Source organism: Panthera uncia (assembly GCF_023721935.1).
Source record: "Panthera uncia isolate 11264 chromosome A1 unlocalized genomic scaffold, Puncia_PCG_1.0 HiC_scaffold_17, whole genome shotgun sequence".
Lineage (NCBI taxonomy): Eukaryota > Metazoa > Chordata > Mammalia > Carnivora > Felidae > Panthera > Panthera uncia.
The window spans coordinates 151,969,649-151,997,215 of NW_026057577.1; the positions used below are offsets into that span (position 1 = coordinate 151,969,649).

Here is a 27,567-nt window from a genome sequence, read left to right on the forward strand (position 1 = left end):
ATGGGGAGCGTTTCCAACAAGCCTAAAATGGTTGAATGCTAAAATCTTTTCAATAAATTAAAAAAAACGGTATGATGAAAGAAATCGCACTCCCCCACAAAAACCGTATTTGCTGTGACATGCTTTCCTGCTAAGTTGCAGAGAAACTGATGCCAAAGGACACAGCCACGACCAGACAGGAGGGAACCGGGGAGGCCACCCCGGTTCCTGAGGGAAACGCCCGACCCCCGACCGCCAGTGGCAGAGCCCGACGACACGCGCAGGCACCTGTAGGCCTGCCTGCTCTTCTCCATACATTAAGTAGGCTTGGTTTAAGAAAGTACTTTGTTTTACCTAGAAGCCAAGTATTTACATAAGATAAGAAGTTTCCAAACTAAAAATCTAGTATTTTGTCCGTGTGTGCTCTAATTTTCAGAAATGCACTGTAATTGTAAGCAAGAGAGCGCCTGGGGAAGTACTTCCACTGTGAGGCAGTGATGTCACAAAATGGTATTTTTAATGTTTCCCCAAACTGTGTTACTTTTATTAAATCTTGGAACGTATCTGTCCCACCTGCGCCTAGCTGGCTGCATGAAAGAATTCAGTGAGAAAATCTCAGTCACGATTTATAAAAAGTCACTTTTTAGAATGTTAGTTTATCTTGTCACACAAAACTATTTAATGATCACACATACGCTCTTTACATTAGGGAGAAAAATACTGCATTTTATCTCAAGATATTTCACGGAAAATTAATGATGCCGGTCTCAAAAAACATCAATATGTCTTGTCTCAAAACATGTGAAGGGCTTGGATTAATCCTTTTTTTTTTTTTTTTTTTTTGCAACCTCAGGAGCAGGAGCAGCATGGAGTCAGAGGGAGCCACCCTGGTTAGCACCTCCTTGCGAACACTACCCCTACATGTCCTTGTTCGCAGACTCGCCTACAGGCAGATCAATCCCATCTTCTCAGGGTGTTTTAGAAAACCGAGCTGGAGGCCCTGAACACGTTTCAAAACTTCAGCTGATTATGAACGGGAGGCAGAGCTCTGCCCCACAATCGTACCAGGTAGAAAAGAGCTTCCGCGGTTTACCAGGTGCGTGGAGGCGACGCAGACGCGGCCTAGCAGCCGCCGCGCGGGAACAGGCCCAGCGTCTTCTTGAGCTCCTTGTAGCTCCAGTGCAGCTGCTCGACCTCGGCCTTGTGCTGCGCGCGCGCCTGGCTCAGTTCCTGCAGGAGGTGCTCGTTGGTGCCGACCAGGGAGCTGGAGGAGGGCACGGGGGAGCGACGCCTGAGCACCGCCCGCCGCCTCCTCTCCAGCGGCGTCCTCCCTCACCCGGCCGGGGCCCTCCCCGTCCGCCCCGGTCCCCGCAGCCAACCCCTTCCCGGCTCCCACCGGCTCCCGCTCCCGCCATCCGCCCCTGGCCTCCAGACCGCGTGAGGCTACGCGTGACCCGAGCCCTCGGCCACCAGGCCACGTGCAGGCTCAGCACCCCGACGGACGGGCGAAGGCAACGAACGACGGAGGGGTGCCTCGCTACTCCAGCCGCGCCTGTTTTCTGAGAAAACCATCATCATCTTCCCAGCTAGCAGAACAATGTTCTCATTCTGGAACAGATCCAAAGACTGACCTATTCCTATCTCCCGGTCCAACGTAAAGGGGCTCCCTGAATAATTCTGACATACGGATAGCGTAACTGAAGAGTCCTGGTTTTACGGTGTGGACCACGGTTGCCTTTGGAAGGACTTCAGGGAAGAAGCGGCCCTGTACTGCCCACTCGGCCACCTGCGAAGCGCCCTCGCCCCCCCGTCGGCAGCGGCCAGGGATAGATGGGAGCGGGGCCATCTTCCCGTAGACGCACGCCCCCGACGACAGACCTCCTGTGCAGGCACCAGCCGTCTGCTCCGGCCAGGCTAAGGCCCAGACTGGATGAAGTCAGCGTGGACCACCACTGCCCCCCACTTCCACCCGCTGCACGGCGGCCCCGTCCACACGGAGCCCACAGTGCTGCGGATGGGGGCCCATCGGGTCCTGGGAGCCATCCTGCCTCTCCCGTCCCCCCCCCGCACCCACGACGGCCACCTTCTGTTCCCTTCCGCTGCTCCATCTACGCTCCAGCTCATCTCCCAGGAGCCCCGTCCCCCCGGTACCTCGCGCTTGGGGTGGGCCCGCTGACCCCCCGGCGTCACAGCCTGGCTCCACCTGGGGCCGTGCTGCACCCGAGCCCGGGGGAGGTGTGTGGGACTCAGCCCAAGGTGGGGGAGTAGGGGGGAGTTGGGCTCGAGCTCCGCACCTCCACAAAGTACACCTCACCCCACCCAGTGAGCGGCACGCCTCCTCCCTGCACCCGCTTCTCTGGATAGAAACTGAGGCTCCGCCTGGACAGCCCCCACACTGCCTGCTCCCTTCTCGCCACCCAGCACACAGCTGGGAGTAAAGGGGGAGGCCCCGCGCTCTAGGAGAACTGACGGGAACCACGCCGGGTGGACTGGGGCAGCCCAGAGTCTCTCAGCAGCTCTCACCCGCCCCTCACAGACGCCGCGGCAAGAAGGGACGCGCTTTTCCTGAAGAAAGGGGAGCTCGGGGGAGCTCTGAGTCAACCGGCGACGCGTGCGGCCCAGAACCCCGCCTGCTGCGACGCCACCAGGCGGCTCCTCCGTGTACCCTGCCGTCACTGGGGCCGGCCCTGCCTCCCCCTGGCCCCCCGCCGCCCCGGGGACGGCACCTGTGGCTCTCCTGCAGCATCCGGGTCAGCTCCCAGACCTTGTCGTAGTGCTCCAGATGCTGCTTCAACTCCACGATCTCACCAGAGAGCCTCTTCACACTTGTTTCAAGTCCTGAAAGAGAAAAAAAGTAACATCAGTTAGTGAAATTGAATGTGTTGGAGTGTCTCATGAAAGCTAAAATAGTTCGAGTTGAAACTGGATTGGGACACCAAAGACATATAGCTTGGGAAAGGTCGGTTTCTGTAAGCAACTCAAAAATCACCTTGGGATTAAAGCCTTGGGCCTCTGCCCTCCGGACACCCACGGAACCACATCCCCGCATGGAGGGTAGAGAGTGGAGACAGAGGTGGGCCTGGTGCCAGCTGGAAGCTCACTCCACTGATCTATGTGCTGGCAGGAAAGGGCCTTCAGGGGTGTCTCTTCCACCAGGCAGCAAGCTCTGCCCTAGGGGAGGCCCTGAAGCTTCGGGGACAAGCGACAAGAGGCCCGCAGTGGCCGTAGGTCTCTGATGTGTCCTCCACTCCCAGGCCCATCAGTGACACACTGTGTGTTTGGACTCCATCTACATGACTCCTGTCTCTGGGCTTCCAACTTGTGAGGAGAAGAAATATATCATTTCTTGGCTCCCAAACCCCAAAACCAGGATCCAAATAAATCCACACACAGACACATGGCTGTGGAACGACACAAGTCCAGAGACAACAGGAGAGCCAGAGCGGGAAGGTACGGGAAGAGGTTCGGTGAGGACACGGATAGCAGGCTCCCACAGCAAAGGCAGAGGCTCCCGAAAGCACTACGATGGGACGACACTCCTCAGCATCCACATCCACCCGCACTTACACCGGAGGGTGAGTGGAAGGGATTGTGGGAAGAGACAGTGACGGCACAGTTTCGGCATCCCCCAGAATCCCCATAGTAGTCTAGCACCAAGAGTAACTAGATGACAAAACTGGAGTCCCACAGGAGACCTTTCGGCACCTGGTGGTGAGGCAGCCTCAAGACCCAAACACGAGAGCCACAAGCCATGCACGACTTCATCTGTGGGAGAGGAGCAGCAGTCAGGAGGGGGGCAGCTGCTAAGTGTCCCCTATTTTCACAAGAAATCCCTGCAGGGCAACTGAGGACCCGCGGCTGACACGAGAGGCTCGGCCTCCCCCAGCAAGGGCAGACCAGAGGACCCCGTGTGGTCTGAAGGGACTGGAGCAACCCTGGCCCCTCAAGGCTAGCCTGCCCAGTCCCTTCCAGAGCAGGGCCGTACCACAGAGGAACAGCTGGGGAGGGGCCCAAGTCGTGCAGGAGAGGACACCAGAGGCAAGCGGGAGAGTGAACAAGGCCTGGGAGTCCCCCAAGGGGCTGCTGAACTTCTCTGTGAAGTTTGACGTGCTGCGTGCTGTACTCCTGGACACTGAGAGGACGAATTCCATGTGCAAGTGAACAGCACAGAGCACTAAAGGCAAACCCCACACAAAGCTGTTGCCCCCGGACAACAAGAAGCCACACTCGGGACACATCAAAACCAGGACTGGATATTTCAGAATGAGCTGAGGACAGAAAGGAATGATATTAGAGGGGTGCCTGGGTAGCTCAGTCGGTCAAGCATCAGACTCTTGGTTTCAGCTCAGGTCGTGATCTCATGGTTTGTGAGCTCGAGCCCCACGTCGGGCAGTGCACTGGCTGTGTGGAGCCCGCTGGGGACTCTGTCTCCCTCCCCAACTCGCACTGTCTCTCTCAAAATAAATAAGTGACCTTAAAAAAAAAAAAGAAATGATACAAGAAATGGAAGAACAACTTAGAAATGGGAACGTCAGAGAGGAGGCGGCTGGCCTCAGGCACGAGCTCGCAGCAAAGGAAAGCTTCATGAGAAGCGAAGGCTGAGCAAGTGAAACAGGACAATGACATCTCAGGAAACAGGTGAAAAGTGGAAAGTTTTTACATGAAAATTAAAGAAGAGACTATGACGAACTCTTAGCATGCCACGAAACAGCCCGATAAACACAGCGGAAGAGGCCTGAGTAGGTGCGTCACAGACGCCTGCCCAGAGCGAGGGTCTCGTCTGTGGCTGCGCTCCCAGGACCAAGCCCACAGAGAGGGCCTGTGATGGGCCGTAGCCCGGAGACATCTGCTCCGTGGCCCTTTAAGAAAAGTTTTTGGACCCCTGGGGACCTCGGTGGGGCAGTCCTCAGCGAAGTTAAAACCTCCCAGCGACTTGGCGGTTTACACCCAGACGAGATTCACGGAAGACACAAACTACCACCAGCCCGTCACTGAAACCCCAGAATCTGACCTTGAAATACCGAGTGCACTTTTGTAAAAATGGCAAAATAGAAATACAGTGAAGAGAGGGAAATGAAAGTGACCTGGCTCTGGAAGAAACGTGACAAAGAGGAAAAGCACCACGTGGCTGGGAAGAGCCAAGGAGACAGAGGAGTGACCGTGTGCATGCTCGGGGAGGCGGGCAGGGGGCTCCCCGGTCCACGGCATTGCCAACAACACAGACCACATCCGAGCTTTTAGGGGTCTGCTCAGACCAAGTGGGAGTGTCTCTCGGCCCTCAGGACATTTTACAGTATTTACTGGACCTCCCCAACTCGCACTGTCTCTCTCAAAATAAATGAGTGTTTATGAGTGTTTGAAACCTATGAGTGTTTGAACACTTACACTTCACCAAATAACGTTACCAAATAAACCACAAACTCACCAGTAATCTGCAAGTTTAACGTAGCTGCAGGGTCTGCATTTTTTACTTCTTTTTTCAGGCTGAACAAAAGAGCCTTTAGGCTACTATTCTCCTCCAGAGATTTGTCTAGATGCTGTCTCAAGTCACCCTAAGGACACAGAACAATACACTTAAGACAGATGAGTCAAATTCAGTAAAACGTATATAGAAAACTAAACCTTGGAAATCACCAGACGTTAGTTTTCTTTTATATTTCATAGCCAATAAACCACAATGTGAACAAGAGAAATCACAACTGCCCCCAGCTGAGCAGCACAGTGTACTTCAAAGGGGACAGTGAGAGGGGTGGCACAGTTCACGAGGGGGCAGGTGGTGTCCCCGGAGTCCCTGGGGAGGGTGTGCTTCCGCAGGAGAGGAGATGTGCTGGCTGCCGGAGCCCTGCCTCCTCCAGGAAGGCTCCATGGTTACCACAGCCTGGCTCCCTCTCTCTTCTCAAGGAGCAGGAACAAGGGCTGGGCAGTGTGCCAGCCCCACGTGGTCCCTCTGGGCTCACTTCTAGGGCGAGAGCACAGGCAGACCCCAGGGCTCTGCACTACCCCCAAGCAGGCGCCTCCCTGCAGTCTGTAAGTGGATGGAATCAAGCCTGCGGGAGCTGCAGACGGAGTGGGCTCCCCTCGCACCCGGAGACAGAGGCAATGCCCAGCACGCCACGGGACATTAAAAGGGAGGAGAGGGGACCGAGGCCACTGTGAGAGCTAGTGGCATATGACCCATCAAAGCCACCTTGCCTGCAGAGAAACCAGCACACACACCCCCACCAGAGGAGTGAGCGTCTGTCTCAAAGTGACAGGGGCCCTTTCAGGAAACTACTACGCTCATTCTCCACCCCAACAGCCCAGCCAGTGCACTGGCCCCTCTGTGTGCACATACACTAGGGCACTACAGAAACTGTTACACGGCCAGTTATGTCCGACGACTCGTCTCCCGAACACGTGGAGTTCTGAGAGGGCAGGGACCGGGCCCCAGTGCTGACGGTCTCAGTGGAGGCTGAAGCAGGGACAGTGGACAGACGGTGCTCAGATATGTGCGACACTGCTGCCTAGAGCCAGGCTGGACCGGCTCGGGGGCAGGGCTTTCGCCAAGATCGGCTCCCCGGGCACTGGGATCTGAGGAGACACGACTGCGGAACCAGCGTCCTCGTAACGGGGAGGAAACCAGGGTCAGCAACGGGCCCTTCAGGAACAAATGACTTCCTCTGTGAGAAGTACCTCCTGGCTGACTCACCACAGGTCTCCTGACCGAGCTCCACTGACCACGCCTCCCCTCCCCTGGGATGGGGTCAATGGGGTGAATCTCAGAAACGACTGAGCAGGACTCTTGGGCTTCCCGATGGTTCAAGACTGCTTGTCCGGGCAGGGCCTCTCACTGCCCCCAGCCAAGGTCACCCTGTAGGACAGGGTCAGTCAGACCGTCCACAGAGGTGAAGGAGCACGACTTCCACACTAGACCGCATCACTGTGGAACGGACCCCAGGGGCCCGTCTGCATGGATCCCACTGGTCCCACACTCAGCACTGTAAGGGGACGGGCTACCTACTCATCTGCACCAAACCCAAAAGCCGTGGCCTTTTGTTTCCATGGTTAACCGGCCGTGCCGCGTCCCATGGGGTCAACACCGTGCAACAAAAAGAACGTCTACGCAGTGATTATGGTTCAGGGTCACAGGGCTCCAGTCCTTTCTGGGCACAGTCACCACTTGTGTGCACACATACGTGTCCACAGTGCATCCATCCAAAGACCAGAGGCCGCCAGTATCATTTCACCATTTTTTATCTTTTTCTCTAAAAGTAAAGCTTCGTGTGGGATCTCTGAAATGGCAGCTTCTCATAAAGATGGCATCAGGTGTTCCAGAGACCTGTCTCCCAGCAATCCCGTGGCTATTCTCATTCCCATCTTCTGAAAGACACGGCTGACGCCGAGGCTGGGTGGGCAGCTGCCGAGACGGCCCGGGGGTGCTCCCGCCGTCACGGGGTGCCCTCCCCTCATGTGGGTGGACCTACTGACTGGATCCCGCGCGACACACTATGCAGAAGTGCTGACACGTCCCTCTCAAGAGCAGGTAACAAAGGACGACCTTCTACCGGGCCACTCCCTGGCCCTGAGGAGCAGCTGCCATGCCGTGAGGCCCTCGAGCACAGATCCAAGGCTGCTGTAGGCAAGTCCGGCAGGGGCTACCCACCTCCACCAAGCCCTCAATCGACAACGTGATGGCAAGACCCTGAGTCAGACACACGGCTCGGCTGCTCTGGGACTCCTGACCCACAGGAGATGTCGACAATAAATCCTTGCTACTGACGGTGCTGCCCTCTAGGGTAACCTCACAGGCAGCAGTGAGGGACACACAAAGAGGGCTACGTAACTTGCGAGGACTGACCGGCTGCTGTGTCCCAGCCCACCCTCTCAACCACATGACATAATCTGTTAGTACTGACTCTTTACAAGAAGAGCCCCCTGAACACAGTCCATCTAGTAAAACTCAACCATAATACTTCGCAAGGTAAACAACTTCACCCGGCTGAGTGCACAGTAGACATCTTACTCATTTACACACACACACACACACACACACACACACACAATTTATTTTGAGAGGACAGCGCGAGAGCATTTGAGAACATACAAGACGGGCAGAGAGTGAGGGAGAGAATCCCAAGCAGGCTCTGCGCTGATTGCCCACGTGGGGCTCGATCTCACAAACTATGAGATCATGACCTGAGCTAAAATCAGGAGTCAGACATTTAACTGACTGAGCCCCCCAAGCGCCCCACACGACAGACATTTTCAAGTAAAAATCGTATATATTTGAGGTGTGCACTTGATGATACACACATAGATGGTGAAATGATGACCACAGTCAAGCTGATTACTGCAGCTTCTCCTCACAGTTAACATTTCTTGGTGAGCACATCAAAGCTATTTTCATAGCAAACTTCCAGACTCACTGCAGTATAGGAACTGTGGCCCCAGACCTAGTCATCCTGCACAACCACGGAAATGTCCCCTTACCGCCATCTCCCCATCCCCCCACCTGCCCGCCCCTGGTGATCATCTCCCACTCCGTTTCTATGTATTCAACTCTTAGACTCCACTTATAAGTGAGACCATGCAGCTGATTTCTTGCTCTGTCTGGTCACCGGGCACACTGTCCTGCAGGTCCCTCCATGTTGTTGAAGACAAGACTTCCTTCTTTTAACGGCTGAGTAATATTCCATGCTATAAGTACACATTTTTTAAAATCTGTCCATCCATTGACGGACAGTTGGGTTTCCCGTGTCTTTGCCACAGTGGATAATGCTGCTGTGAGCTTGGGGGTGCAGATCGCTCTTGGAGGTGCTACTTTCACTTCCTGTGGTCACATACCTGAAAGTGGGATTGCTGGGTCATATCACAGACTTATTTTAATTTGGGGGGAGCCTCCATACTGTCTTCTGTGCTCGCTGTGCCAGTTTGTATTCCCTCCAACAGTGCACGAGGTTCCCTTTTCTCCACATCCTCGCCAACACGTTGTTTTGGTTTTTTTGATTCTAACTGCTTCTGACAGGTGACGTCTCTTTGTAGCTTGGATCTCCTTTTCCCTGATGATGAGTGATGCTGGGCATCTTTTCATGTAGCTGTTGGCCATTTGAATGTCTTCCTTGGAGAAATGTCTATTCAGAGCCTCCAGCCATTTCTCAGTTGGGTTCTCTTTTTGCTACGGAGTTGTGGTATTTATATATTCTAGAATTTAGCCCATTATGAAACAAATGGTTTGCAAACATTCTCTCCCAGTCCACAGGCTGCCTCCTCACTGGTGCTGTGCAGGAGCTTTTGAGTTTGATGTAGTCCCACTTGTGGATTTTTGTTTTTGTTGCCTGTACTTTGGGTGTCAAATCGAAAAAATCATCACCAAGACCCTATCAAGGGGCCTTTTCTCTGTTTTTTTCTAGAAGTTCTACAGTTTCAAGTCTTACATTTCAATCTTTAATCCATTTTGAATTGACCTCTATGCATGGTGTTAAGGGTCTGGCTGCATTCTTTTGCATGAAGCTATCCAGTCTTCCCAGCACCATTTATTGAAGAGACTGTCCTTTCCCCATCATATATATTCTTGGTGTCCTTGTCAAAAATTTGTTGGCCATTTATGTATGAATTTATTTCTGGGGTCTCTATTCTGTTCCACTGATCTGTGTGTCTGTTTTTATGTCAACACCATATGTTTTGATTACTATAGCTTCCTTCATAATATAATGTGAAATCATGGAGTGTGATGCTTTTTTCTTAATATGGGTTTGGCTATTAAGGGTCTTTTTGTGCAACTAGAAAAAGGAGAATACAAATTTTAAGAAAAATAATCACAAATTTTATAATTTTTTATTTCTGTGAAAAATGCCATTGGAATTTTTATAGAGATTGCACTGAATCTGTACATAACTTTCAGCAGCATGGGGTTTTTAACACTATTAATCTTCCAATTCATGAACATAGGATATCCCTCCATTCATTCATCCATGTCTTAATGTTTTCAGTGTTTAGATATTTAACCTCCTTGGTTAAATATATTCCTATGTATTTTATCCTTTTTGATGCAGCCATAAATGAGATTATTTCATTTCCTTTTCAGAAGACTGTTGGTGTAAAGAAACACGACTGATTTGTTATACTGATTTTATGTCTTACAACTTTATGAATTGATTAGTTCTAATAGGTTTTTGTTGTTCTGAGTCCTCAGGATTTTTTACACGTACAATCCTGTCTTCTGCAAACAGATAATCTTACTTCTTCCTTTCCAATCTGGATGTCTCCTTTTCCTGCATGCTCTTGCTACTACTTCCAGTGCATGGAAGTGCATGCACGTCCTATATGTGTCCGATAGCGGGTCTCAGCTTAGAAAGCAAGCTTTTGGTTTTCTCCCACTGATCATGATGTTAGCTGTGGCCTTATCATAAGCGGCCTATATGGTGTTGAGGAAACTTTCTTGTGTTATGTTTTGTTGAGACTTTTTATAATGAACGGATGTTAATTTGGTCAAATGCTTTTTCCCATCTGTTGAGATAATTGTGTGGTTTTGATGTTTCAATCTGTTTATGTGGTGTTTTAATCAGCATATGTTAAACCAACCTTGCATTCCAGGGGGAAATCCCACTTGGTTATGGTATATACTTTTTTTGATTTGTTTCTTGAATTTGACTTCCTGGTATTTCACTGCAGATTTTTAAATTATGTTCATCAGTGGTATTAGCCTGTTGTTTTATTTTCTTGTGGTGTTTTTGGTATTAGGGTGATGCTGGCTTCATAAGTGAGTACAAAAGTATTTACTTCTATTTTCTGGAAGAGTTTAAGAAGGAGTATTAATTCTTCTGTGAATGTGCAATAAAATTAAGCCATGAAGGCATCAGGTCTCGGTTTTGTTTGTTGTTGTTGTTATTGGGAGGTTTTATATTATTGCCCAATTTCCTTATTTGTTCTTGGTCTGTTCAGGCTTTTTTTTTTTTTTTTTAATTTTTATTCATTTTTGAGAGTGAGAGAGACAGAGTGTGAGTGGGGGAGGGGCAGAGAGAGAAGGTGACACAGAATTCGAAGCAGGCTCCAGGCTCTGAGCTGTCAGCACAGAGCCCACTGTGGGGCTCAAACTCATGAACTGCGAGATCACAACCCAAGCTGAAGTCAGACACTCAACTGACTGAGCCACCCAGGCGCCCAGGCTTTACTTCTTCTTGATGTAGTCTTGGCAGGCTGCACGTTTCTCGGAATTTACCCATTTCTTCCGGGTTCTCCAGTGTGCTCACATATAAGCACTGGTAACAGTCCTTAGGACCCTTTTTATTTCTGAGGCATTCACTGTGACGTCTCCTCTTTCACTTGTGATTTGAGTCTTCTCCCATTTTCTTAATCCAGCTAATGGTCTGTGGATTGTGGATATTTTTTCCAAAACCCATCTCAGTTCTGGTATTTTTTCCCCATTATTTTTCGAATTCTCTATTTGATTTATTTCTGCTCTGATGTTTACAATTTCTTTCTTTTTTTCTGTTGCTAACTTTGGGTTTAGTTTGCTTTTCTTTTTCTAGTTCCCTGAGGTGTAAAGTTAGGTTGTTGAGATCTTTCTTCTTTTTTAACATAGGCATTTGTGTGTCATGGTCTTACACGGTGAGGTTAGGAAGGGCGGGGGCAGCCCTGCCCAGCCAGGAGTCTTGGGCTCGGGTGCTGGGGTGGAAGCTGTACTGGCTCTACCTGCCCTTGGGTGCCACCTGGTGGACAAAGTCCATCCGGTCCAAAAGCAAGCACGTCGTGGGCCTGTGCTGACTGATGCAGGCAGGACAGCAGCAGGGACCCCGGGCTCACCCAGCTAACTGGAGCCTCTCTCGCCAGTGGTCCCAGTGGTCAGGGAGCCCGAGCCAGGGAGCACCAGGGCCACAAAAACTCCACCTCAAGCCCAGCTCCATGTGTGCTCTCTTGTGCAGGACAGGCAGGGCTAGGACATTGAGGCTAGGAGGATGCTGTCATCCACAAAGCCCTGCTGTGTAGGGCTCGGGAACCATGCAGGGAGTTGGGCGGTGGGGAGGCTGGCGGGGGAGGGGACCCCTGCCCCTGTGGCCTGACAACAGCCAAGGGGAAATGCATCCCCAAACAAGGCCTCCACCCCACGAACAGAGGGGTGAATGAACAGAGACGCCGCCAAGGGCATGGCTCACCATCTCCTTCCGCGTGTTGCTGAGTTCCGACGCCACCTCGCTCATCCTCATGCTGTACTGCTGCTGCTGTTCAGCAAGGAGCTTTTGCAAAGATCTCTTTTCCAGAGTAAGGAAGCTAATTTCTTCACTCACGGCTGCTGAGATGTCCTGAGCTGCTGTAAACTCTTGCATCGATGATAAAATCTGTCTTGCCTGAGCTAGGAGTAAAAATCAAATGATATTGTGGCAGTTACGTTGAAAACACGAAGAATAAACAAAACGTGTCCAGCACATCTGGAGTAACACAAACTCTCAACTGGCAAAAGGACACGGACGCCAGCGACACCACCTCCCTCAGGTGTCTGCACACCCATCCGCTCACAGGTGGGATGGGAGGCGGGAACACAGGAAGAGTTTTATTCTAAAGCAAAGGTGCCCCTGAAGAGAAGGCCACGACTGGACAGTGTGCCTGGACGTCCCAGTGGCCTGCCACGCTCTCTTCCATGGCACTGCCTGCTCCTGCTCCTGCTCCTAGCCTGGGAGCAAGTGGGTAAGATTTACAGGATCAGGATCTAGGGGCTCCAGCATCCTGGGCAGTCCTGATTCTAGAAGCTCCAGGGCCATGATACCAAGCACACAGCTCAGCTCCGGGCAGGGTCCAGGGTCTGCAGGAAGGACGAGCGAGCTCCTGCCCCAACTGAGACCCTGAAGGCCACACACTGGGCTGCGGGAGAAAGACACAGTAACCACCCCAGGGTGTGGCGTCTCACTCCCTGGATGAAGGGCGCCCCGTGTGCTCCTGCACCCAGGCACAAGCAGAAGCAAAGCCAAGTCCTCCCTGGGAAGTGACCACCCTCCTGGGCCTCATCCTCAGTGAAAGCTCAGCAAATCCAGGGCCCTGCACAAAAGAGCACACGTTTGGAGGGCCGGAAGGAGACGGCACAGCTTTGTGATCTCTCCAAACCTTCACATAAACCAGAGCAACGAGAACCCAACACGTGAACAGCACCTCCAACAGAACCAGGTGACGATGCAGAGTACCAGTAGGAAAACCAACAGCCACAGTCCTGCACGACACCCCTCGTGCCTCACACCTCATGGCAGCCCCGAGCCGCTTCAAGAGGGCGTCAGGATGCTCCATGCAGTGCGGCAGGGACGGTGACGGCCAATGGGGAGGGTCCAGCAAGGTGCAGGGCTCAGAACCCAGCAGGCGAATAGCACCTGCAAACAGAATGCTGCCCAGAGGGCGGCCCAAGTACGGGTCTGAGTGGACCGTCCTCCTGACTCACCGCGGAACACCTCGTTGCCGTGCAGGGACTTGCAGCCGCCCCAGTACCTGTCCACCAGGTCGAGGAGCGCCTCCAGGAGCACCACTTCCAGGCCAGCCTTCTTCCCGGGAGGCGGAGCTGAGTACAGTTTGGCAGGAGACACCTGCCACGGAGACAAAGCCATGATGCTGAGATGCCAAAGTCAGTGGTTACTGTGTGAAGCAAAGCCTCTGACGCCAGCATGCCTCATGCTGATGCCCTTGTCCTGCTGAGGTGTGCACGACAGGGCTGTCCAAACATCACAACGCCACAGGGGTGGCACATAGGGATCCCTTTCCTGCCCCCGGACGTGTGGCATCCTCATACCGGGAGGAACAGCTAAAGGACGTGCTAGCAGGTGTCACACCAAGTGTGTCAGTCACGAGACCCACATCGTAATTTAAGCTCTAAGGCTGTGGGAACCCCAGTCCCACAATGGCCTGTCCTGGGCCCTCCTGAACCAGTGCACAGGGACTCCTGGAGGCTGCAGACCCTTTAGAGTCAGTCTCGGCCTGAACGGTCCCCCAAATGCATGAGGCCACATGCCAGACCAGACGGAGGTCAGGCCAGGACGATGTGGGCAGAAGACGGCCAGGCAAAACCACCAAGACTCCACCCAGGGCCTGGCCACATCAGTGCCGTGTCAGCAATCACATCAACAGCTCTCCTTTCCTCTTTAGAAATTGCTTCACCAATTTTAAAGAATTACCAAAGAAAGGGAGATGGTTCTGCCCTCCTGCCCACTTTCCAAGCGTCTGGGGGTTTGGGGAGGGAGGGAATAGAAGCCTGCATCTGTCTCTGGGCTGACGGCCAGAGCCAAGACACGGGCTGGTCTCAGGTGTCCAGGAAGAGCCGGGACATGGGCTGGGCTCAGGTCCTGCCACCACCGCCCACCCCAGGTCCACCAGGGACAGGGCCTGGTGAGCGAGCACCGCACTGACCAAGGTCACACTGGGGGAGGGGCAGGGTGAAAATGCCAAGGCCTGGCTGCTCACCCCAAAAGCTAAGGGTAAGAGCATACAGCCCTGGTGAGTGTCTGGCACCAACACTTCCATCCTCCATCAAACTATCTGGACACCTGTCCTCAGGCACAGGTGACAGAGCCCATGTCCCCAGTGCACTCACTCAGGCTTCTGTCTCCTACCTGAGGAGCACAGGGCAGTGTCCTCTGCGAGAGGCCGATCACCGTGAGGTCCCAGCCCCTCGGTGAGTGCATGAGCTCTCTGGGTGAAGCTTCGCCCCTGGCGCTGTCCATCCTTGGTGAGCGAGGCCAGGCCTCCAGGGGGCAGGAAAGGCCCGGGCCTGTTCCCCACTCAAGCAAATCCTCATCTCTCTTCCTTCTCTCGGTCCAGACAGTGAGAGACTGGCCATATAAACAAACAGTGGCCGCATCCTGACACTCTGACCCAAGACCTGCAGCGACCGGCCCAGAAGCCAGCCCCTCATGTATGGCAACCAGCCAGGAGGCCAAACTGTGACCCCTGTAACGGTCAGCCCAGCAGCCAGAATTTGATCAGTTAAGTGACAGCTCCCCTAATTTTTTTTCCCTCTTTGCAACTCAGGACCGACCACAGGAAGCCAGATCATTTCCCTAACCAAGCAGCATCTTGTCCCTAACTCTGCTGCACCCTCTCTCTCCCCTGGCCCCAGACCCCCTCCACTGTGACGCTCTCCCACTCTCCCGACTGTCTGGGTTTGTCTGGCAGACCAGCAACAGGGCAGACCCCCTTGCCACAGCCCGTGCCCGCCCAACGTCTGCCCCAGTTCCCACAACTTTGTGCCTCTATCTCCAACAAAGCCAGTGACAAAGGCAACAGAGTCATCACCCATGTGGCTCCGGGTCATTTGCAGGGTGGCAGAACCCTCAGTCCCTACCCAGGGCCAAGTCCTTTGGAAAACCACAGGATGCACGTCCAGGACACCCTCACAACAGGGCCGTTGGTGGCTCCCTGGCCAAGATGATGGGTTCCGCCTCTAAGACAAGCTCCCTTGCCAAAAAGCAGAGCACAACTGCCCCTCAACTGTGCCCACATTCCAGCCTCAAAGCACGGAGCGTGGCAGAAAGTGGTGGGAAGCCTGGGAGTATATTTCCACCAGATCAACAGGTAGCAAATGCTGGGGAGAAGCACGTGTAGAAGTTTCTCCAGCTGGGAGCCAGTGAGCACAGGGAAGGGAGAGGGGGCACACAGGCCTGGCAGCCCCCACCTCTCCATCCGGTCCTGCTCACCTCTCCCACTCACCTCTCCGGTGCCACTCACGCTGGGGGGCCTCTCCTCTTCGGGCTCCGACACCGCTGAGTGAGGAAAGGTCCTTTCACTCCTGCCCTCCGAGCCACTCTGCCTGCTCAGACTCTCCTCAGGGCTCGAGGGCACACTGGGCCTCTCCGGGCAGTGCAGACACTCCTGGTCTGCAGGTGCCTGAGATCTCCCACCAGGCATTCTTCGCTTCCTGTACTTTTCAGGAGCTGGCAATGGATTCAATACCTTTTGGGCTGACAAACTTGACTTCTGAGAAAGGGTGGACTCCTCAATGTCTGTGGAATCTGTAAAGGAGAGCGGAAGAGAGCCCTCAGCAGACCAAGTTCTCTGGCCTCAGTGACCAGTACCGTAATTTAAAAAGGTGTGTGTGCACGCATATGTGTGTATGTGCACACGCACAAATATGGAAAATCCACCCAAAAGTGATAAAACTGAGCTAATAACTTTAAGAAATCAATCAACCAACTACTATGTTCCTGACAAAATCACGTATGAGAAAAAGAAGTGAGTAAAAACTTAGAGTCTGGGAATTACAGAGGACTGAACGATTTGCTCCTGTAGCAGACTTTGTTAACATGTCAGTCCCTGAGACCCTCCCTGCCACTGGGACGGCCACTGGGCCACGTCCCTGAAACGGGCTTTCACCAAGCACTGCCCGGCACCGGGAGGAGACGAAGGCTCTCCCTGGCCCCTCAGGCCCCCGTGCGCTGCAGACAGGGCCTTGCTCCGTGGGCAGGCTCTCCCTGCATCCCCTCCCTGCTGCTGTCTCGAGGCACCACAGCACCGAGCTCTGCCTGGACTCTGGACTCTGCACGCCAGCCTGGCTCTTCAGGCCCCACGGCCACACCCGTCTCACCAGGCCACCCTCCAGCCCAGGCCTCTCCTCTGGGCTCTTGCTGCTGTGTTCTCGCGTGGCATCGACAGCTCCAAGGCTCCTCGGGCTCACCAAGCCAAGGACTTCCCTAGCGAACCTGTGCCTCAAGTGCTCACGACCTGAGGAGACAACAGTCATCCAGCTGCTGGGTCAGAGGTCACCAGCACTCTGCTCCCTGAGCAACACGTCCATCGCTGAACCTCCCCAAGTCTGCCTGACCGCTGCCTCTTGCTGGGACTGGTCTGCCATACCCTCTGGGGCAGACCCTCCCGTGCACCCTCTACAACCCAAACACACAGCAGCCACTCACACCACCTCCCCCCACCCCTGCCCCGGGGACAGACACAGCCCAAGTGCTGCCGTGCCACCTCACCTCAACCTGTGACCTGTGCTCTTCCTTCTCCCCTTCCAGCCCACCGCCTCTGCATGAGCCCACTCTCCCAAAACGCACGGTGGAGTCTGGCCACCAGGGATCAGCAGAGCAAGTCACAGTGGGGGTAAAGTCAAGTCTGAGTGCCTCAAGGATACAGAAGATGGAAAGACTGAGAAACTGTTCTGGGTCATAGGAGTCTGAGGAGATGTGACAATTAGATATGCTCTGTGCACCTGGACAAAATCCTGGACCGGAAAAAAAACAAAACAAAACAAAACATCAATGGAACATTTAGTGAAACATGAACAGAGTCTATGGGTTGAGTGGCAGGTCTGTGGTAAGGTTCATGTCCCATTCTGGAGAGTTAATGCTCGTTATCCAGGAGAGTGTCGTTGCGCTTAGGAAACCACACTAGAGTGGTTAAGAGTGACAGGATACCCTTCCCCGAGAAGGTTCCAGAAAGGCCGACGACAGCCTATGTGCACACATACATATGCGTATACGTCCTTACGTTACATACATACATAAGCACGTGTGCCCACACAAAGATGCACACACACACATACCATACACACATACATGGTGGGGAGGGGAGGGGCACAACCGAACAAATGTGGTAAATGCAAACTCTGGGGGCATCTGGACAAAGCAGACATGAACCTTCATGGTTCTGTCATGGCAGCTTTTCTGTGATCACTCTGTGAGAGGTCTGAACATCAAGCACATGCGTCTTTGTGAATAGAGGTAAAATAAGGAGCGCTGACAACGTGGCGGTCCCGTGCACCACACACCCCATGGCACCACCGCGAGGCCTCAGGGGTAAAAGCAGCCGGTCTGCCATGTTTTGTTCGGCAGCGGCCGCAGGCAAGCCAGGCACATCACCAGCACAACCTGCTGGCTTCGAAAGTCCCCACAGACAAGCCTCAGGAATGTGCCTGGTTTGCTCATATTGGGAGGTTTTCTGACAACTTTGCCACACACATGCATACAACACTCCCGATTTACTTCTTTTCTTTTTTTTTTTCTTTTTTTTTTGAGAGAGCGAGAGTGCAAGCAGGGCAGAGGGGGAAAGAGGGAGAGAATCCCAAGTAGGCTCCATGCTCAGTGCAGAGCCAGATGTGGGGCTTGATCCCATGACCCTGGGATAGTGACCTGAGCCGAAATCAAGAGGTGGATGCTTAACTGACTGAGTCGCCCAGGTGCCCCTCATTGTAATTTTTAAAATGTAGCCACAGTCGTAACCTGGACCCCTGTATTCAGAAGATGTGTATGTGTGTATAGATAGAAGGGCCAGGTACTTAGCGACTAGACTCTGCAACACGGATCCACTACACGTTTCAGTGTAGGAGATTCTTTCCTAAGACATCTTAGAGAGCTCCACAAACACACAAATATATCGAAGACAGGAGGAGAGATTTCACAGGGACAGCACACGGTGAAAACATGCACTGCTAAGGAGCTGACAGAGGGCGCATGACACTGCTCACCTGGGTGTGGGGCAAAGTGTGTGTGCAGCCCACACTGCGGTGGGAGCTCCCCACAGTACTGGTTCTGAGGCCTCTCTTCTGAGCCATCCCCTCGAGAGCTGCTTTTCCTCTTCTCGTGGCCTTTCTTTATGGAATCCCCACACTGGTACTGTACTGACTGGGGACTCAACAGGTGCCTGGATTCTATTTTATTAAAAAACATTTTAGAAGTTTTATTTCATTAGAAATGACATTTTAACCTTATGACAGTGTATGATGGCTACAGAGTACACAATTAAATAAGAAAAAGGTGACTGAGCAGCCAGCCCCGCAGTGACAGCAGCAGGTGCCGCAGACGCCTGACCTCAGCACTTACTGCACAGCTGGTACCGGTACAAAGACTCGACAACCAACAGAACACCACACAGAATCTAGAAAGAGACTCGAGTCAGCTGAGTTAACAGATGTGCCATGGTACTGAGTGAGAAGACGGTTTCTTCACAAGCACGGGGTGGACAAAGATTTCTTTACAGGACACCAAAAAGCACAAACCATATAAAAAACAGAATCGACAGGCAGACTCCACTGAGAACTTCTGCTCTTCCGAGCACGTTAGGCAAAGAAACGGCAAGCCACAGAACAGGAGAGGTCTGCGGTACCTGCATCTGAGAAAGAGCTTGTATGAAAAAAGCCACAGAGAACGAGCTCTCATGACCTGGCGCTAAGAAGCGAAAAATGGGAGGGGAAGAGGCTTGAACAGAAGTGTCTCAGCAGACAAGTGGCCCTGAAAACCTGCCCATCAGAGTCCTCAGGAAAGCACGTGTTAGAACCATAAGGAACACCACCGCGCTGCCTGAGGAGCCGGAACTGACAAGACTGACAACGCGGAGCCGGCGAGGACACCCAATGGGCAGATGTCCTCGCACCAGCAGGTGAGTCCTGGGGTTTCAGCCCCAACTGATGCCTCAACCTATTGCCGTCTTCATGAAAAGCTCTCAGAAACTCCTAACAGGAGAAGAAGCAGAGCCACAGCACGGACACAAGCCCTGGTGGAAAACAGAGGCCCTGAGCAAAGCCCTTGAAGAAACTCACATGCTATAAAGACTTCACAACATCCTCGTCCGGTCTAAAGTTCTGAACCTGGCAGCCTGAGCGCTCAGTGTCTCCTAAGCTAAGGGAACACCCACTCATGGTACAGATGGACAGTAGTCTCACCAGCCACAGGACACTTTACCCTCCTGTCTGCTTTGACCTTTTGGGTCTCCTGTGTAGTTGAAGTCGATCTGAGGAAGGACACAATTTCCACAACCACGCCGTAGAACTATACGCCCAATTATACTGATATTTTCTGTCACAAGTCTATAATCCAAACTACTGGTATTTACAAGTTCACAAAGCCTTCATGAAGATTCTGTACTTAAAGGTGAGTTTTCTAGAAAGCACAACTGTGTGTCTGGAAGCCAGTAATTACCAGAACCCCGGAACAGGCTGGCCCACTGGGCCTTTGTGGTAGAGTAGCAGCCTACCTTGGGAACTAGGGAGGTTGGCCTCTCGCCCCCTCTGGCTGGAGCTTGTGCTCCCAGGAGGGTTGCTCAAGTCCCACTCGCACTCAGCAATGAGGTTCAGGACGGCCTCATCATCTGCGTCCATTACCAAGCATTTCTTGGCCGAGGGATCAGCGCACGTGGCCCTAGAGTGGCGTGGTCTGCAAGGAAAAGCAAACTCAGTGCTGTCGTTCAAGCCAGCATCATGCTCCAGCCCACGCAGACCCTGTGAAGGAAGATGGGTGCTCTATCAGCGGGGCCACAAGGTCTCCAGGGAGGAGCTGGTGCACTGAAGAAAATGGTTCTGGGTGCCTCTATTGCAGAAGTCAGCACAGGGCTTCCCCAGGACACTGGGTGATGAAAAGAAGGTCATGTGATGTCTCCATGCCATCCCAACATCCCAGTCGGGTCTGTTCAAGAATGAAAGTTCCAGAAAGCTCCTGTTCTGAAATCCCCTAGTGTGTTCTCCTCCTAGCGTATCCATGATGTGATGCATTTGATCAAGAAAGTTAAAGCGAATGGTGTTTGAAATTTCTATTTTTACATTAAGTGAAAACCTCTCCACACTGACTGAATATGAGGTGTTTTAGATACGACATCCCTACCAATGGTGACCCCCCCGCACATGAAGGTGAACACACATGAAGGGAATTCATTTCCAACAAGGCAGCTTATGAAATCTCTTCAAGATAATAATCACCTACTATGAACACTGACTCTGTGATACCTGATCATACTTTAAGAAGTCAATACTGTTCACTATTTTCTGAGAGTTTTCCAGCTCACTGCAGAGGGAAGGGGTCTTGGGTTCTTTTTCTGGTCTGCCCACAGAAACCGGACACCTGACACACTTCTGCCTTGGGGGTCTCCACGTCACCTATGGATCACAAGGTTCCACTGGGTCACCTATAAGACCCTCTGAGCTCTAAACGCCATAACAGTTCAGTCTCTAGATGGTCAAGGACTAGGTAAGCTACAGAATATTGGTGGAAAAAATTAAAGACATAAATAAGTGGAAAGACACCCCATCTTCATGGACTGGAAGATTTAACATTGTTAAAATGTCACTAGTCCCCAAAGCAACCTACAGAACCAGTGCAATCCCTATCAAAATCCCAGTGACGTTTTTTGCAGAAATGGAAAAAATACATCATAAAATGCATCTGGGACCTCAAGGGATGCCAAATGGTCAAACAATCTTGAAAAAGAAGAGTAAGCATTAGAACTGATATAGCAGAATTGCTGACATTACCAGACTAGGCTTTAAAACAACTACAAGTAATAATACTGAGGTCTAATGAAGAAAGCAGACAATATACAAGAACATGTGGGAAATTTAAGCAGAGAGCTGGAAATTCTCTAAGAATCAAAAGACATACTAGAGATCAAAGAAGAGAAATGAAGAAGCCTCTGATGGGCTCATCAGAAGTCTGGACACAGCCAAGGGAAGAGTGTCTGAGCCCAAGGATAGCTCAAAAGAATCCTCCAAAACTGAAAAACAAAGAAAAAGATTGAAAAAACCCAGAAGAGAATACTCAAGAAATGAGGGACAAACCACGAAAGGTGTAACACATGCTTCTTGAGAACATCAGAAAGAGAAGAGAAAAAAGGAACAGAGAAAATATTTAAAGCCTGAAAATTTCTGTAAATTAATGTCAGACACCAAACCACAGATCCAGGAAGCTCAGAGAACACTGGCAGAGTAAACAACCAAAAATTTACGTCAAGGAATATCATATTCAAACTGGAAAAAAAAAAAAAAAAAAGAAAAAGAAAAAGTAAAAAAAGGCTGAAATAAGGCAAAGGGAAAAACACTTTATGTATAGAGCAAGAAATATAGGAATTACATCTGGCTTTTCCTCAGACACCACACAAGCAGCAAAAGAGTGAAGCATTTCAACTGTTGAGAGAAAAAGCTACCACCCCAGAATTTGGTAACCTGCAAGATTATCCTTCAAAAGTGGAGGAGAAATAAAGACTTCCTCAGATAAACAGAAACTGCAATATGTTGCCAGTAGACTTACCTTGTGAGAAATGTTAGAAGAAGTTCTTTAGAGAAAAGAATGATGCAGGTCAGAAACTCAGATCTACATAGAAAGGAAGGGCACTGGGGCACCTGGGTGGCTCAGTCGGTTGAACACCCGACTTTGGCTCAGGTCATGATCTCATGGTCCGTGGGTTCGAGCCCCATGTTGGGCTCTGTGCTGACAGCTCAGAGCCTGGAGCCTGTTTCAGATTCTGTGTCTCCTTTTCTCTCTGCCCCTCCCCAACTCACGCTCTCTTTCTCTCCCTCTCTCTCTCTCAAAAATAAATAAGCATTAAAAAAAAGAAAGGAAGAGGACTGATCTAACAGATGAAAGTCTGAAGTACCAGCAACAATGTAGTATCTGATTATGGATGCCCACGTATTACATGCAGTTATAGCTTATTCATCAATGAAATCAATGATGGCACCGATACAAGGGACAGGAGGGTGGAGTTAAGAATGTTTTGTTAGTATGAGGTATTTCCACTGCCTGGGAAGCAGTGCAGTGTTACTTGAAAGAGGACTTGGACTAGCTGTAAAGGTCTACTTCATACTCTAGGGCAACCACTAAAAAAGCAAAAATATAACTGAGATGCTAACAAAGGAGAGAAAATAGAATGGTGTAACATGCTTGTTTAGAAGCACAAAAGGAAGAAACAAAGCAGAACAGGAACAGAGAAAACAGGAATGAATATGGTAGATATGAATCCAACTGTATCAATAACCACTTTAAACATCAATGGTCTAAACGTTCCGATTAAGAGAGATTCAACAAGGATCAAAAAACAAGATCCAACTATACGCTGTCTACAAGAAACCCATTTTAAATATAAAGGCATATATGGATCAAAAGTAAAGGGACAATGACAATGACAAATACATCATCCTGATGCTACTAGAGAGAATGCAGGAACAGCTACATTAATTTCAGATGGAGCTGACTTCAAAGCAAGGAAAGTCACAGGGATACAGGGGCATTACATAAAGATAAGGGATCAATTCTACAAGAGGAATTTAAAGCCCTTAACTTGTATACACCTAACAACAGAGCATCAAAATACATGAGACAAAACTGACAGAACTGCAAGGAGAAATAGATGAGTCCACCACCACAGCCGGAGACTCCAGCACTCCTATATCAGAAATGGACAGACCTGGCAGGCAGAAAATCAGTAAGACACGGCTGAAGTCAACAGTACCATCAATCAACTGGATATACTGACGTCTATAGACCACGTCATCCAACAATAGCAGAATTACACATTCTTCTCAAGCTTCTATTCAACTTAGATAAATCACACTGTGAGCCATAAAACAAATCTTCACAAATTTAAAAGAGGAGAATTCATAGAGTATCTGCTCTCAGACTACCAGTAATTGATAACAGAAAGAAAAATGGAAAATCCTAAATACTTGGGAGATTAAAGAGTAAATTCCTGGGGCGCCTGGATAGCTCAGTCAGTTAAGTGTCCAACTCTTGATTTCAGCTCAGGTCATGATCTCACAGTTCATGAGTTCGAGCTCTGTGCCAGGCTCTGCACTGACAGCATGGAGCCTGCTTGGGATTCTCTGTCTTCCCTCTCTCTGCCCCTCCCCTGCATGCAATCGATCTCTCCCTCTCTCTCAAAAATAAATATTTAAAAAAACATAATAAAGAGCAAACTCCTAAATAATGTATGACATGAGTCAAAAAAGAAATCTCCAGAGAAATTTAAAAATATTTCGAATTAAATGAAAATACACCTTATCAAAATTTGTGGGATGCAGTGAAAGCAATACTTAGAATGAAATTCACAGCATTGAATGCATATATTAGAAAAATAGTAAAATCTAAAATCAATAATCTAACCTTCCACCTTAGGAAATTAGACAAAGAGCCAATTAAATCCAAAGAAAGCAGAAGAAAAGAAATAATAAAAATCAGAGCAGAAATCAGTGATACTGAAAACAGGAAATCAACACAGAAAAATCAACAAAAACCAAAAGTTAGTTCTTCAAAGAGATCAATAAAATTGAAAAACCTCAATACCAGGTTAATTAAGAAAAAAAAAAGAGACAAATTACTAATGTCAGAAGTGAAAGAGGGGTCACAATGACAGATCCCATGGACATCAAAAGGATAATAAAGGAATACTATGAAGAACTCTACACCCACAAATTTGATAATCTAATCAGACCAGTTCCTGGAAATGTACTAATCTAACAAAATTCACACAAGGAGAAATGGATAACCTGAATGGACATATATATTAAAGACACAAAATCAATAATAGTCCTCTGAAACTAGGTTCAGATGGGTTCACTGGTGAATTCCACCAAACATTTAAAGAAAAAAAACTATAGCAATTCTCTATAATCTCTTCCAGAAGACAGATACAGACAGAATACTTCCTAACTTATTCTATGTGGCCAGCCTTATTTTAATATGCAAGAAAACTATAGACCAATATCTCTCATGAATACAGATGCAAAAATCCTCAACAAAATATTAGCAAACTGTATCCAACAATGTATAAAAAAAATTAACTCACCACAACCAAGTGGGATTTATTCCAGATATGCAAGGCTAGGTCAACTTTTGAAAATTAATGCAATCATCACATCAACAGACTAAAAAAGAAAACTCATATGCTCATATCAATAGATACAGAAAAAGCATTTGACAAAACCCACATCCATTCCTGATGAAAATGATGAGCAAACTACAAATAGAGGGGAACTCCTCAACTGGATAAAGAACATCTACAAAAACCTGCAGCTAACATCCCCCTCAATGGTGAGAAACTAGATGCTTCTTTGCTAAGATCAGGACAAGGAAAGGTGTCCCCTCTCATTCCTTCTTTTAAACATCATATTGGAAGTCCCACTAATGCAATAAGAAAAGGAAATAAAATATATACAGATTGAGAAGGAAGAGATAAAGTTGTCTCTGTTCACAGATACATGATTGTCTATAGAAAATCCCAAAGAATCAACCAAAAACAAGAAAGGAAAAAACCTCCTGGATCTAACAAGTGGTTATATAGCAAGGCTGCAAAATACAAGGAGTTATAAGTTGCATTGTATTCCCTGCCGCCCCCCGCCGCCAAAAGATATGAAGTCCCAATACCCTATACCTCAGAACATGACCTTAATTGGAAATGGGGTCTTTACAGAGGTAATCAAGTTAATAGGAGATTGGGGTGGGCCCTAATCCAACCCGACTGGTATCTTTTGGGGAAACTGGGACACAGAAACAAACATGCAAAAGGGGAGATTACATGAAAAGACACAGGGAGAAGAGCCATATAAAGAGGACTGGAGAGATACATCTGCAAGACAAGGAACACCAAAGATTTCCAGCAAACCATCAGAAGCCAGAAGAACCACCAGAATCATGGAATAGATTCTCCCTTACAGCCTCCACAAAGAATCAAGTCACCAACACCTTGATTTCAGACTTCTACCCTTAACAACTGTGAGACAACAAATTTCTGTTATTTTAAGCCACCCCGTTTGTGGTACTTTTACATCAGCTCTAGGAAACCAATGCATAAGGTTAATATACAAAAGTCAACCACTTACTACATACCAGTAATGAACAACTGGAATTTGAAATGAAAAAAAGGCAGTGGCACTTACAATAGCACAAAAAAATGACATATCAAATATAATCTAACAAAACATGTACAAGATCTGTTTGAGGAAAGCTACAAACCTCTGATAATGAAATCAAAGAACTAAATGAATGGACATTCTATGCTCACAGAGAGGAAGACTCAATATTGTCAAGGTGTCAGTTCTTCCCAGCTCAATCTACAGATTCACTGCAATCCCAGTCAAAATCTCAACAAACCGATAGTTTACACAGAAAAGCAAGAGACCCAGGAAAACGAACAAAATACTGAAGAGAACAAAGTTAGAGGTCTGACACCACCGGACTCCTAATCTCACATGGACAAAGGGGCTAGGAAACTCTTTTTGTAACAGTCACCAGACCCATTCATGAGTCTCCATCTTTATGACTTAATCACCTCTCAGAGGCCCTACCTCCTAACACAGTCATCTAGGGGTTAGGATTTCAACACATGAATTTGGGGGGGCCACAAACATCCAGACCACTGCACAGGGTACTGGGAGCAGCTGTCTACACAGTAATTAATCTAGTTTTAATGGGGAAGTGAGGAGAAGATGGCGACAGTGTAGGTATCGGAGGGAACAGGAGACCCCAAGGATTTGGAATCGATCTTGAGAAATCAGAACAGAAACTGGCAAAATATGGCCCACAAGGTCAAATCTAACCCATTGCCTATTTTTGTAAATAAAGTTTTACTGGAACACAGTCATCCATTTAAATATTGCCTATAGCTGCTTTCATGCTACAAAGGCAGAGTTCAAAAATTGAGGAAGAGATCATATGGTCGGTCCACAGAACCAAAAGTATTCACTCTCCGGCCCTTTTCAAAAAAGAATTGGTAACCCCTACATTACAGGAATTTAGGGATGAGCTAAAGCATATAATGCAAGAAAAAGAAAACCATTAAAAGCTTCAGACAAAACAAAATGGTGTACAAGATCATGTAATTTCTAGCACATTATAAGCAATGTAAACATAGTGTATTGATTTTTGCCCCTTAAAATCAACCCACAGGGGTGCCTGGGTGGCTCAGTCGGGAGTCTGACTTCAGCTCAGGTCACGATCTCGTGGTTTGTAGGTTCAAGCCCCACGTCGGGCTCTGTGCTGATAGCTCAGAGTCTGGAGCCTGCTTTGGATTCTGTGTCTCCCTTTCTCTCTGCCCCTCCCCTGCTTACACTCTGTCTCTCTCTCTCTCTCAAAAATAAAGAGACATTAAAAAAATTTTTTTTTAAAAATCAACCCACAAACCACGAAGACATTTTATGGTCTCAGGACACATTTAAATACTACCAACCATCACAGTTTACATTAGACACAGCAATGCAGCCGCGGGGAGGTGGCACAGATGTGGGGCGTGGGCAGGCATAGGATCCCACTCCCACGGCACAACTACATATGGCACCGCCAGCACTGACCACAGAGAACATGGGAAGGATCGTACTCCACAGGCCGTGAGCACTGGGGTTGGGGAGGAAGGGGCTGTGACAGTCAGCAGTCAGCTACTGCTTAAAGCGCTCACACGCATAAAAGGTGGCGTGTTTGTACTGTCTGGAGATGAGAAAGTAACTCAAGCAGGAAACAACCACGAAAGTAAGCAGTGGCTGCCTCTGAGGGACAGGCCAAGGAGGAGACAAGATGCTGTGACTTCCTATCGCTACTTGACTTTACATGTTACTACTTTATTTTTTTTTAATTATTTATTTATTTGTTTATTTTTTACATTTTTTAATTTATTTTTGAGAGAGAGACAGAGCACAAGTGGGGAACAGGCAGAGAAAAAGACAGAGGGAGAAACAGAATCCAAAGCAGGCTTCAGGCTCTGAGCTGTCAGCACAGAGCCCGACGTGGGGCTCGAACCCACAAACCGTGAGATCATGACCCAAGCCGAAGTTGGATGCTCAACCGACTGAGCCACCCAGGCGCCCCTACATGTTACTACTTTAATAAACATTTTAATATTATAAAATAAATATGGAAAACGTGGACAACAGGGGGAGAAATCCCCCGTCCCACC

General features: G+C 49.5%; 1 protein-coding gene across 4 annotated transcripts in view; it reads right to left on the bottom strand.

The window, feature by feature from the left end:
• Window positions 1–477: 477 nt before the first annotated feature.
• Window positions 478–27,567, bottom strand: part of CEP72 (centrosomal protein 72) — a 35,639-nt gene continuing 8,549 nt past the window's right edge. For 2 of the 4 annotated variants that reach the window (XM_049648322.1, XM_049648321.1), the window contains exons 5-12: window positions 19,894–20,072; window positions 18,389–18,571; window positions 15,637–15,938; window positions 13,379–13,520; window positions 12,111–12,307; window positions 5,405–5,531; window positions 2,706–2,817; window positions 478–1,243 (exon numbers count right to left, since the gene is read on the bottom strand). In XM_049648322.1, the coding sequence (XP_049504279.1) occupies window positions 1,102–1,243; window positions 2,706–2,817; window positions 5,405–5,531; window positions 12,111–12,307; window positions 13,379–13,520; window positions 15,637–15,938; window positions 18,389–18,571; window positions 19,894–20,072 (1,384 nt within the window). In that variant the 3' untranslated portion in view covers window positions 478–1,101. Of the gene's footprint in view, window positions 1,244–2,705; window positions 2,818–5,404; window positions 5,532–12,110; window positions 12,308–13,378; window positions 13,521–15,636; window positions 15,939–18,388; window positions 18,572–19,893; window positions 20,073–27,567 lie in introns of those variants that run through there. The other 2 variants (XM_049648323.1, XM_049648324.1) reach the window with 2 other exon arrangements.